Below are 12,217 nucleotides of genomic sequence, written 5' to 3' on the forward strand. Positions count from 1 at the left end.
TTGCTCAGACTAAATGTACCAAATTTCATTCGATAAATCCAGGCATTGGAGACTGTAGTAGGGCTTATGTATGTGAATACAGTGCTCAGAACTGGCTCAGTAGCTGGAACCTATGAAAATATTCTGATCTGTTCACTGAAGATGTTTAGACAAGGAAAGCTCATCGCATTTCAGCACATAAGACTGGCAGAAGGCTTAACAGCAGCAATGGAGATAACAGATACCTAAACGGGTGTGAGGAAGAGGAAACAAAGGTTTGTGGTTTGAACAAAGTGCTGATGAACATCATTACTGTAATTATCGGGGAAAAAAAGAAAAGCAACTTTTCCACAGAAACAATTAAAATGTTTTTATTTAGCAAATGTACTGGAAGAATTGTTTTTCTGTAAAGACATACAGATATGTCCCAATTCCATAGAGCTTCCATCCTCTCAAATAGCCACAATTTTTTGAAATCAGTTTAATGAACAGAAGGGGATATATGTGGAGACGTCAAACTTATTTTTGTCATAAACCACATGATTCCATTTACCACTAATCCCCAAATAATTGACCCAGGGCCACCAAGAGCTTGCAGAACCCTTGCTGGTGCTTTATAGAGAACAGGCTGTTCGCACCATTTTACTGTCCTCTATTTCTAGCCATGTGAACAGAAAAAAAGACATTAAATACTTCCTTAATACCTCTTTTTCCATACTGGCACTTGCTGAGATTACCACAGGATCACTTTGGTTTTTTGTTTGTATTTTTACAATTGCATACGGAAGGACATTGATCTAGGACTTTATTTCCCTACTAAGACATGCTTCGAACTATAGAAAACTTTTGTGAAACCCTGCCTTATAAAAAGGAGAACAGACCCTGCAGCATTCATCCTTCTATGGTCTACAGTTGACTGAAAGATATTTTTTTGGTTTTGGGTTTTTTTTTTCCTGAGAATTGTGTTCCTTTAGAGTTTGAGTTAGCCCCATATTTGCCTTCTGCTACTGCCTACTAGGCGTTGCACCTCTCACTTGGCAAGCACTGACATGATTGCCATTTCCCACTGTGCCACGTGTAAAGCACGGAAGAGATGACATGATGTAAGGGCCTGCAATAATTACATCGGAGTGTCCCATATTGAAGCGTTCTTTGGTTTAGCAGAGAGAAATGAAGTCTACTGCTAAGATCTGCCTTGCATACTTGTGTTTGAATGTCCTTTTCTTAAGAGAATGTCCAGAGACATCCATAGCAGCGTGAAATGAAAACTCACTAAATGCAAACCCAATTCTGTATAAAAAGAAAGCCCTTAGAAAGAAATCCATTAAGAGGGCTCTTCTCACCAAAAAATTAATTACAACTTTACATTACTGAACTCTGATGAACAAAGCATAACATTCCCTCAGATGTGAGGCCCAACTCAAAACACAAAGGAGGAGTACTTATTAAGTACTTAGATTTCTGAGATATTCATTGCTTGCCCTATTCTTCCATCCCTTCTGGTCTGAAACCAATCTTTCCCCAGCTGTTTTTGGAATGTTTCAGAAAGAAGAAGATAGACTTTGGCCCTATTAGGGTTAATGCTTTTGCATAGACGTATATGACCATAAACTGGTCGACTAGTAGAGGTCTTCTGCTAACATTGTGACTGAGAACAGGAAGAATACAGCCACAATAATATACAGCTGTCTACTAAAAGTATTGCATACAGACATCTTTGGCCATGCAGTCTCTTGGCCTTCTGAAAGTATGTGAGCTGCATTGTTAACATGACAAAAAAAATAGCAATGTTGAGAATTAGAAAGAGACGGGTATAAGAAGCTGATATTGATGGGGCACTACTTCGAGCAGTCGTCACCATCTGTGCGGGCCCTGATCGGCCTTTGATTGACACCCCAGTTTTGTGCTTCACATAAGTGATATCAGCAAAATCCAGAAGATCTTTCATTTCCTCGTCCTCATCTACAGGCAACTCTTTTTGTGCTTGAGTCTGTGCCTTTTGACGCACTTTTCTTTCATTTACCTCAATTTGTGCAAAAATGTCAGGAACGGCATCGACAAATTTGTAGCCTTTGGCTACCTTTCTGTTTTTCTTTGCTCTGCCGTGCTGCTGCTGCTGCCTCTGTGAGATTGCAAATATCCTGTCAATAGCCTCCTCTGTCTGTCTCTTATCTGAAAACCTCAGCAGGCGCTCAGCAGTCTTCCTAAAGCTAGCCGTGTTGCGTACACGAGACAAGATCTGCTTCTCAAGCTGCTGGAAAACAGGCTTAAAATGCTGCAGGTTCCTCTCCACAATTCCTACGTAGTCCTTCACTTCTGGCACCGCGGAGCTCCTGATGGCAGCGGCTCGGTCAAAGACAATTTTCTGGCGGTCTGCAATAACCTGTGCAAAGGGAGAGCGGGACCCATCCTCAGCGGGCCACAGGTACACCGTGTAGGCATGCTCACTGGTGGTAACGAAAACATCCAGCTGCGGAGAATCTCCACGGACGGTGAAGCTCTGCACATCAACGAAGGGCCCCATGAAAAGATAAATGGCCCTTGTGACGGGGTGCCGCAGGAGGGTCGTTACATTCACGTAGTTCGTCCCATTGTATGGGTAGCCCCGGGGATACATCCTTGAGGCGATGGTTGCTTTCTCACTGTGGCCAGTGTCGTCCATCCAGTACATCTTATATATCCCATCGTGGTGCCTAATAAAGGCCCCATGGACATCATCAATAACTGTTTCTTCAAAAGGCACATCCACATTGTGGAAGAAACTGGTCGCTGCCTCCAGGGGGCTGTCATCTTCTAGATGGATTTGGTCCACTAGCAAGAGAAGCTGGGGATGGAGAAGTATGAGGTTTCTTTGCAATTTTCTCAGCTTCAGTTTAGGATTGTATGCACCCACGCCTTCTCCCCTGATAAAAACCACCCCACTTCTCTCCATGGCGGCAACCACTCGTCCCTGACAGTCACCAGCCAAGTCATGTTTATATTTAAGCCACTTTGAGGAACAGTCTTCTGTAATCTGCCCTTCCCATGGGGAGAAGCAGCTCTTGGACACGGCAGGGGAAAACATCAACACATTATTAAAAAAAGTGTATTTTGGCCCATAAAGAGCTTCTGTTATGAAAGGTATGCCATTGGGAGCAAAAGTAAAGGAATTTTGGTCCGGGTGTTCATGGCCAGCATTAAAGTTCCTCCACCCCTTGATCCACTCTCTGTACTTGTTCTTATGAACAATATCATATATTGCACGTCCTCCCAGCTTTCCTGACTTGAAGGAAAGGAAAGGCCTGTTGATTTCAGCTGGCAAAGCACTTCCATAGGTTACCACTCCCCAGTCCTCAAAATAATGTAGCTTAGGAACCCCGTAGTCTGGTGGAGGTACGGAGCGCAAACTTGCATCATACCTGCCAAAATGACAAGGAAAATGGGTTTAAAAATCACATGAATTATTCCATTATCAGCACCTGTAAGAAAATCAAAAACCAGTTCAATATTTACATCAAGGAGCAAGCTAACAAAATAAAGCCCATGCGTATGCTTCCTGAGTGAACTAATCATATAGTTGTAATGGTATTTATCATACTAATCCCTATACAAATTTGTTGTGTGCTTTTTACAGAATAATAGCTGAAAGCATCTGCTCTACATTTAAAGCAAGCAATCCTTCCGCAGTCCAAAAATAAGTCTACCACTAATTTCAAACTAGACACGTATTGTCTTACATCATAAACTACTAACTGCAATACAAATAATTTAAAAAGGCACATTAAGACCAGGCCGTGGACACTGCCTATTTTGCACTGGACATCAACATTTGTACCTATTTACTGACTACTTAACCAAGAGAAGCAGAGTATCTGTTTCCCCAAACTGATGATTATAGAAGTCTGTAGTGTCCAAACAGAATTAGCAATAAAATAAAAATTAATGAAAAGGAATTTTAAAGGATAATTTTTTAATGATTTATATCACTTAGTATATATTAGTTTCCTTCTTCAACCAGGTTGAAGAAAAATTTGCATGGCTTTCTTGTATAAATTTTAAGATATAAGACATTCAGTTTAAAAAGAGGTCTTAATTCCAGAAAAGGTTACAACGCTTATAATTTTTGTTTTATATGATCTACAGGAGTTATTAAAAACAAACAAACAAAAAACCGACCATGGAAAACAAAACCTAACCTTCTGGCATTGTTTTTAAGCAACCAAAATTAACAAAACCATCATTAAGCCCCGTAATATTTCTGTTAGATGATTCCTCATCAGATTTATTCTCTACACCTAACCAGGAGCCTCTGTCAGGCCCTAGACAATCGCAGCTCGTGTCCTGCATACAGCTTTGGGTAATTCCAACCAGCGCCGGGAGCCTGCTCTATATCTAGTGGTCCTTGATGGAGATTCCCCTAAAAGTAGACCTCTGTCCTGAGGCTCTAATGCAAGTGGACATGCTTATCACAAGAGCAACACTGCAACAAAGGCAATTGTTGGAATATGCAGACGTGTTTTTCTTTTTTTCTTTTTTTTACCCAGGTGGTCTTAAAAATTTATTTCCCTTTGACGTCAAAATGGATTTTTTAAGTATAAATTCCCAAGATTTGCATGGAGGCGCAGGAGAAAAGAATGATGGAATGGGGTTGTAGAAGAGAGATTCTGTATTTTGCAGATAACAAAATGAAGGGTGCTTGGAGCCTAATAAACATGCCTTGTAATGTGCATATCACAAATGCAAAGCAATATATATTCACAGAATCCCAGGTTGGAAGGGACCTCAGGGATCATCTAGTCCAACCTTTCTAGGAAGAGAGCAGACTAGACAAGATGGCCCAGCACCCTGTCCAGCCGACTCTTGAAGGTGTCCAATGTGGCCGAGTCAACCACTTCCCTGGGGAGATTATTCCAATTAGTGACTGTCCTCACTGTGAAAAATTTCCCTCTGGTGTCCAATCGGAATCTCCCCGAGAGCAACTTGTGTCCATTCTTCATCTTCTATGTAGCTACCCCTGAAGTACTGGTACAATAATATTTTTCTCGTAAGACAGATTAATAGAGATACACTGACTCCTCAGAAATGCACTTGTTCTCTCCACAGACTGAAGGAATTTATATGTATATCTAAAGCCCCTTGGGTCTTTTAATTTCTTACCTTTAGAAGATTGATACACAAGATAGCAGAGCTGTAAGTTACATGGAAAATGTGGATCTAGTCATCTGTCATGAAATATTTTCTAAGCGTAACTTGCAAATTAGTGTACAAACCCAACTAATAGTAGCCTTACCTTTTAAAAGGAAACTATGCTTTAAATATTCACCTAATTAATTATTAAAGAACACAATGGGATTAAAAACCATTAGAATAGACCAAATAAACTGAAGAATACATGCAGACAAATTTTCAGTCGTTTTGGAACTGCTTGTATTCTATAAAAGCAATAAACAATGGAAGGAAAACACAACAGCAGATGGAGGACAAGACCAAGACATTCACTGTAGCAACACATACTTTGCATCTATGCCAAATGAAGAAGTTCTTCTGAGCCCAATGACTCTTTGGGTTGCACACGGCCAGCCTGATCTCTGCTTTTACAGCACAAATCTAAAGACAATGAATTATCACTAATAGTAAAGAGCTGTCAGGTTCCTTTTGAGCCCACTCATTCCCTTTCATACCAGAGAAATTCAGTGTGGAGAGTGCACCACCTCTGCCCTTTGGATGGCGTTCCCGGCCCCTCCACCACACGGTTCCTTCTGATCTGCTCTGCCAACCAGTTCCCGCTGCCGTTGCGCATGACAAATTTGTCAAGAAACACCAGCTGGCTCTCCGGCCCATAGAACCAGTTATAGTTGGAATCCGCAATGGCCACGGTTCTCTGAAACCCTTGGGAAAAAGTAAAAAGGAATGTAAGAAAGTACAAATAAACGTACAAAGATGTGTTTGTAGAGCATGACGGTGAAGTCAAGCAGTACAAACGGACACAAACAGAAACAGCCTTTTCAGATGTTTATAGACCTACTTGTAAATGAGCCATAAACAGGTTACACAGGAGTTGTTTACTTCTGCTGCAGCCAACTTGAATACTCACCTTTCTTCTTTGGCTATGGGCTACAGACAAAGTACTACAAAAAATGGAAGAAGCAATGTCCCATCCACTTCCTCTCCTCACTCAAATCTGGCAATGGTAACTTTCTCTTTACAGCTTTCACTTTTCCTGTGTCAATCCAAACTCTCTAAAGCAAGAAAACAGAAGTTCCCCCAAAGAAAAAAGAAAATCAGCTTAACCCTGAAACAGCTAGCATGAGTTCACTTTGCTCTTAGGAACCTCTCCCCAGTAGATGCCTGAGGCCTTACATGGTATCAGCACAATTCCTTACACGCCTATGCCGGCATGCCAAAGCTGCGCTCAGCCCCCCCCCTCACATACACAGCTAGATCTGGGGTTCTTACAGCCAGTAAAGTTATCACTGTCTTTTCAACCAGGAATTTGAACAACATAAGTTACTAAAGAATTGTCCTGCAAATAAGCAACAGAAAGCCATCATCAAAAACTTGCAAGGCTGCCTGAAACTAAATCTCTTCTGAAAGCTAGAAGGGGTCAGAAATATTTATTAACTTATAGCTCGTTTCATATTTGTACATCTCCATCGTTCAGTCACAACTAGGACTTCAAATCAGAGATGCTAAAACACACTGTGAGAGACCAGAGAGATCCGGCAAAAGAACAGAGATATTAAAAAGTTTGCAAAATTGACCCATTAGTGATGTCAGATATTTCTGTTTAATTCTCACATTGAAAAAAGAAAATGGTTTGTGTACCCTCGCCCAGAGAAAACTATCATTTGAGTCAATTACATTTTCCATATGAAAAATATTTTAATCAAAATGGTATAAAAATCTGTTTCAAAGTTTTGTGGAAAACTGGTGATCATATACTACTTTCCTATACTTTGTTGATACTCCTACCCTGGCTTCATCATTCTCTATTCCTTCCACCTAGTATTTTAGTGTGATTTTTGGCAAAGGAAAAAAGGCAAAAAGTAAGAATTGCGAAGAACATTATTTTTCAAACAGAAAACCCCAGAAACAGGTGTGTTTCAAACTCTGAAAACAGAAATCAAATTCTGAACCATTGCTTTTTCTCCCAAATGATGTTCCTATCTTTTGACTGGTTTTAAAAGCCAGAGTTCAATAAACAATGATCTTTAATAAGCAGCTATAAACAAGGATGTCACTGTTTCAATGCATGATGAAGGTAAAATCCACGGAAAAGGTTATTTAAAAAAAATCCAAGTACAATGTTATTTAAAACTGGCCTACTTCAAGTATGAAATTTACTGCTGCTTCAGGAATTAGAAGATTCATCTTCATTCACCCAAATGACCTACCTGGCAGGACAGTCCTGTACATAAATGCAAAGTGCTGCTTGAGCCAGGGGTGGCTGAAGTGATTGATATCAAAGTGCCTTTGGACAAGAAACATGTACTGGAACAGTGATCTGGTTGTGTAGCTGCCATAAGCCACCCCTTCATAGAGGGACCCATCAGTGACCTCCTGCAGCAGGACTACCGACTTCTCCATGATTGCCAACACTTGTTTGGTCCACAAGTAGGCTTCCTGAAGGTAGCCTGAAAGAAAAAGGTGTTGGCACATCTAAGTACAACACCAAAGATAACAGATTATATTATCTGTACTCCCACAGTGGGATCCTGTACAGCAAGGAATTTGCAATCCAGAGCTCTAAAATACCCTGTAGTTCTAGGGTGAAGAATAAAACACTATATTTAAACACATCAAAGCAAGGTCACATGGTCAGGGAAAAATCTATCAAACACCTTTTGCTAATAATGTGGGATTAAGCTTTCCATCTTAAAGGGAAAATTTCCTTAAAGCATCCAGGACATGCAAAAAGGAAAGAGCCACACCAAGACTATTGCATTTCAAATTAAAGCCATATGAAAACAAACTTACAGTCCCCACTAGAGGGCTCCAATAATGCAAATATTCTAATCAGTCTTTTTTCACTGGTGTGATTACCAATGTGGTAAGGAGATCCTCAGAGTTTAAAAATACAAAGAAGTTCACACTTGAGCTGTGGTTAACTGACATTCTACTAATACATGCTCTATTTTAAGACATGCTCTGTTCTACTTACATTTTCATTTTGTTTTACAACCTAAAAGGTTATCCAAATAGAAGTTATTTTGGAAATGTGTTGCATGGTTAATTCCAAATGCAGATTCCTCAATTCCAGAATAAATTTAATCTTCCAACTATATATATATATACACACACACACAGCCTCAGCCCTAAACAGTTATATTTCTTCCAAAGAGAAGACTTTCAGAGATCTTACTATTTTGATCTGAGCTACACAAATCAAGAGCTGGGAAAGAGTTGTGAAAAGGCCTTCCAGGGCTCGTCTGCCCTCACCAAGAACAAGCACAAAGGACGAGAGCCTCAGCACTACAATTATGTATTGCAGAAGGTGGCATGTGGATCCCAGCAGAGGAAAGGCTACGTGCCTTCTCTTATTTTCTTTTGGATTCACTGGCAAGGGAGGTAGAGCTAAATGGAGACAAACTGCCTTGTGCTTCTATATGACAACTTAGTGCCTACCCAACTCAAAGTGTCTGGACACAGATTTAACCAGACTTACTTCCACCAAATAGCAGAGCTCAGCTGGCATACATTACACCCCATTACGTGGTGAAGCGGTGCCCGCTGAATAAAGAGTGTTTGCCAGGCTAAGCGAGTATGAGCCACAGGCAAACCCACTACCAAGACTGTTTCATGTCATTGCCATAATTACTGTATTTATGGTCAGCACAGTGATGAGCAATTCAGACTTCCTACTAGCCAAGGCTGCCAAATGCTGCTCGGTTAACAGAGAGGAAAAAAATTGCAATTTCCAAGTTAAACAGACAACCTGAATCTAACACAGAATTTTTATCCACTGGCTAAAGAGAGAAATACAATGGGGAAGGCATGAGCAACGGGGGCAGCTGGTGCTACTTCTACTTAGTTTACTCACAGCTATCTTGACACTACTTCATTGCTCTGATGGAGCTGGCAGCACAGAGGTCTGTCCAGATGAAATCCCAAATGCTTCCACCCGTATTTTCCCTTGTGACATTCACAGTCACAATAGCTTGCTTTTGACTACTGCGCTAGCAAGAATGGTATCTTCCACGGTTCAGCACAGTGTATTTACCATTGTGATGCATATATGTTCTGTTTACTTAGTTTGTATTATGCTGTAACACTGTACTTGTAGTATATTAAAAGAATATGAATACATGAGAATAAAAAAAGTAAGAGACTCAACACTGTCAGGCTACGCAACAAAACAGAACAAAACTCACCCAAAATTAGCAGTATCTATCTATACAAAATCAGGCCTTACTCAGGTTTCTTTTTTGAATATCTGAGTGTTTATTTTAACTGCAAAGACTTCAGTATATATGTGTGCCTAGAATTAATTTTAATTTGTTTCATTTTTCAGTCCTGTGACAATGTTTATGTGTTTTTAAGCTAGCTATTTAGTCTCTGCGTGCTTCAATAGCTGCATAGTGTTTAAAATTATTAGTTGAAATTTAAACCTTTTGGAAGAAAGGAGGATACGCTAATTGCAATTGCTATGCATCTGATACAGGGAGAACAGTATGTTTGCTCCTTTTCTTCCTCATTTTTTTTTCTCTTTCAGAAAAAGCCTTTCATCTTGGAATGAGAATTTTTAAGAAACTGTTTTTTTAAAAAAAGTTGCTCTATATTGGAAACAACAGAATTTTCATTTAGAAATACAGAATCTGGATGTTTTGACCTATTTTCATTGGAAATATCAGCACAAATTTTCAAATTGCTCAAGTGTTGCTGAATTTATTTCCCCAAATCCCCCTCCCCCCCAAAAATAAAAACCCACAACCTGCTACCAATCTTTGGTGAAAGAAATACTACCCAACTTTATTTGTGATATTACCATTTTTGGCACAAAGCACACTTATGGTCTATATCTAATGAAAAGCAGAGTCATCTCACAAACTGCCAGCTTTCTGCCACAACGGAGGCTCGGGAAAGGTTGGAATTACGAGGAATTTAGCAAAATCCACTGAAGAAACATGACCTGAGTCTTCCATTTGTGGAAGGCAAGACAGGAGGAAAGGGAAGAGCTTCCACACATGCTCTTGCTGCTTTTCATCATATGCACATCAGTGAACGTGCTTGTTTTGACAAACAGTTAACAAAAAGATGACCCCCCCCAACACAGTAGGTGCCACAATTTTTTGTCACATTTCTTCAGGCATCTGAAAACTCCAAAGATGTGCAGATGTGCCTTTGCCTGGGAGGGCTGTACGGCTTGGCAATGCCATCAGCATCCAGAAACTAGATTTTCCTTGACTTACAGCAAGTAAATAGTTCCATTGGTCATCGTATTTTCATAAGACTTCTACTACCTATTTAATAATCACTTGATAAAATACTGATGCATTCTTATAAAAGCAGGAGCTGGCTCCATGACTTCCACCTCTCAGCCAAAGTACCACTGGGATTTAAAGTCAGGATTTCTTATCTACTCCCTCTGACTCCGTGACTTGCATTCTCATTTACATGTGCATCACTCAGACAGAAAGCGACAGTCCCCAGGCAAAGCAGCCAAAAGCAACTGGTGAGGTTACTCACCTGGGAATGGCAAAGGGCAGGTTTAAGTCCCTGAAGCAAAAAAGATGATACCTGGTACAGATGCTTCTTAGATGAAGGTTGTGGGGTGCAAGGGCATAGTTCAGAGGGAAAAAGGTAAAGCCCTGCTCATCTCCATAGAAAAGGATGCTGGAAAGAAAGGTCCTGAGCTGTAGCCTTTGGGTGGATAAAATTACACCTTTGCAGCTCTCTCAGGGAAACAGGAAAGAAGTCTTGGATGAAATTCCAGGTTATCCTGTTGTCTAGCTCCCAGCTCAGAGTGTGGGAGCAGATTCTCAGTGCATTGTGTAAGGAGACCAAGTGCATTGCTCTTTACTGATAATTTACCCTGAAAGACCCTGTCTGTAAATCTAGACTGGACAGACTACACACAAGGGGATTTTTAATTCTTACAAACAATGAGCCAAGAATTTCAGAATCACTTAGATAACGGAATTTATATACACAGATATACATGCATATATATTATACCTTGTACATCCGCCCACAGACTTTTGTTCCATTCAGTAAATTACATTTTTTCTAAGCAGCAAAGGAACAAACCCAATACCGCTGTACTCTCAGAAGCCTTTCTATCAGTTCCTGAACTTTGCTGCATAAATGGCTGATGGAGTTGATACAGTTCAGCAAAACATTCCTATGGTTTAGCACATACCTTGATTCATCAGAACCAGGCTTCCAGCCAGCAGGGCCACACAGTTGGTAGGCTGGTGGTTGTGGAGGTACTGGAAGCCCCATCCACGTCTGTATGATGTTTCGTACATATATCCCGAGGCATTGGCAATTACCTCAAGAAATCTCTCCTGTTGAATCTTGCTAAGATAGCTGTACAAGAAGTCATACGCAGTGGCAAAACCAACTAAGGAGTGAGCGAGAGGGACCTCATCCCACGGGGCATCCTTCACTAGCCTGTCAATAAAGAAAGATGCCAATTAATTGAGTTTTACCTACTTATTTTTCTCTATTACTGTACTGTGAAGTGTGTATGACTTAATATCTTTGAAGTTAGGCAATTCAAGTTGAATTTTAACACAGTCGTAAGCTACTTACCAAGTCTCTGAGACCACTGTTTTATTCCTAAGTCTGGACAATATTAACCTTCAAAGCTCATTAATTTTATTGGAAAGATTAAGTTGTTAAATATTAAAACAGTGCTTGCAATATTCTGGGTTTTGCTTGGGAAGTCAGACATGCAGAATATGGATTGCACAGAAACAGAATCTATTTAACTGAAGCAAGATTCACATCATTTTTGTGAGAAAGTAATATTCCATAGTTTATACTCCTCCAAAAATCTCTAACAATGTTTTTCCATTTCCAAAGGAGCCAAACGTTGATAAATTCCTGAATGGAGGCTACGGGACTGAAGTTGTCTTTAAAGCAAGTATAATAAAATAACTTGCTTTGCTGTTTCTTCATTTCCCAAATGCATTCAAGGATAGAAGATGATGAAATTTACCTTCATGACTACTGTTCAAATTAACACACTTAACAGCATTAAAAAATCCAGCATTTCACATAAAATAGAGGTAAACTGATGCCACTACTCAAAATT

At 40.1% G+C, this 12,217-nt stretch overlaps 1 protein-coding gene across 8 annotated transcripts in view; it reads right to left on the bottom strand.

Moving 5' to 3' along the window:
* Nucleotides 1-334: 334 nt before the first annotated feature.
* DSE (dermatan sulfate epimerase) overlaps nt 335-12,217 on the bottom strand; it is a 37,121-nt gene continuing 25,238 nt past the window's right edge. For 6 of the 8 annotated variants that reach the window (XM_064447424.1, XM_064447425.1, XM_064447421.1 and 3 more), the window contains 4 exons: nt 11,318-11,571; nt 7,353-7,592; nt 5,640-5,847; nt 335-3,377 (listed from right to left, as the gene is read on the bottom strand). In XM_064447424.1, the coding sequence (XP_064303494.1) occupies nt 1,616-3,377; nt 5,640-5,847; nt 7,353-7,592; nt 11,318-11,571 (2,464 nt within the window). In that variant the 3' untranslated portion in view covers nt 335-1,615. Of the gene's footprint in view, nt 3,378-5,639; nt 5,848-7,352; nt 7,593-11,317; nt 11,572-12,217 lie in introns of those variants that run through there. The other 2 variants (XM_064447428.1, XM_064447429.1) reach the window with 2 other exon arrangements.

The sequence above is a fragment of the Phalacrocorax carbo genome, chromosome 3 (assembly GCF_963921805.1).
Source record: "Phalacrocorax carbo chromosome 3, bPhaCar2.1, whole genome shotgun sequence".
NCBI classification, from domain to species: domain Eukaryota; kingdom Metazoa; phylum Chordata; class Aves; order Suliformes; family Phalacrocoracidae; genus Phalacrocorax; species Phalacrocorax carbo.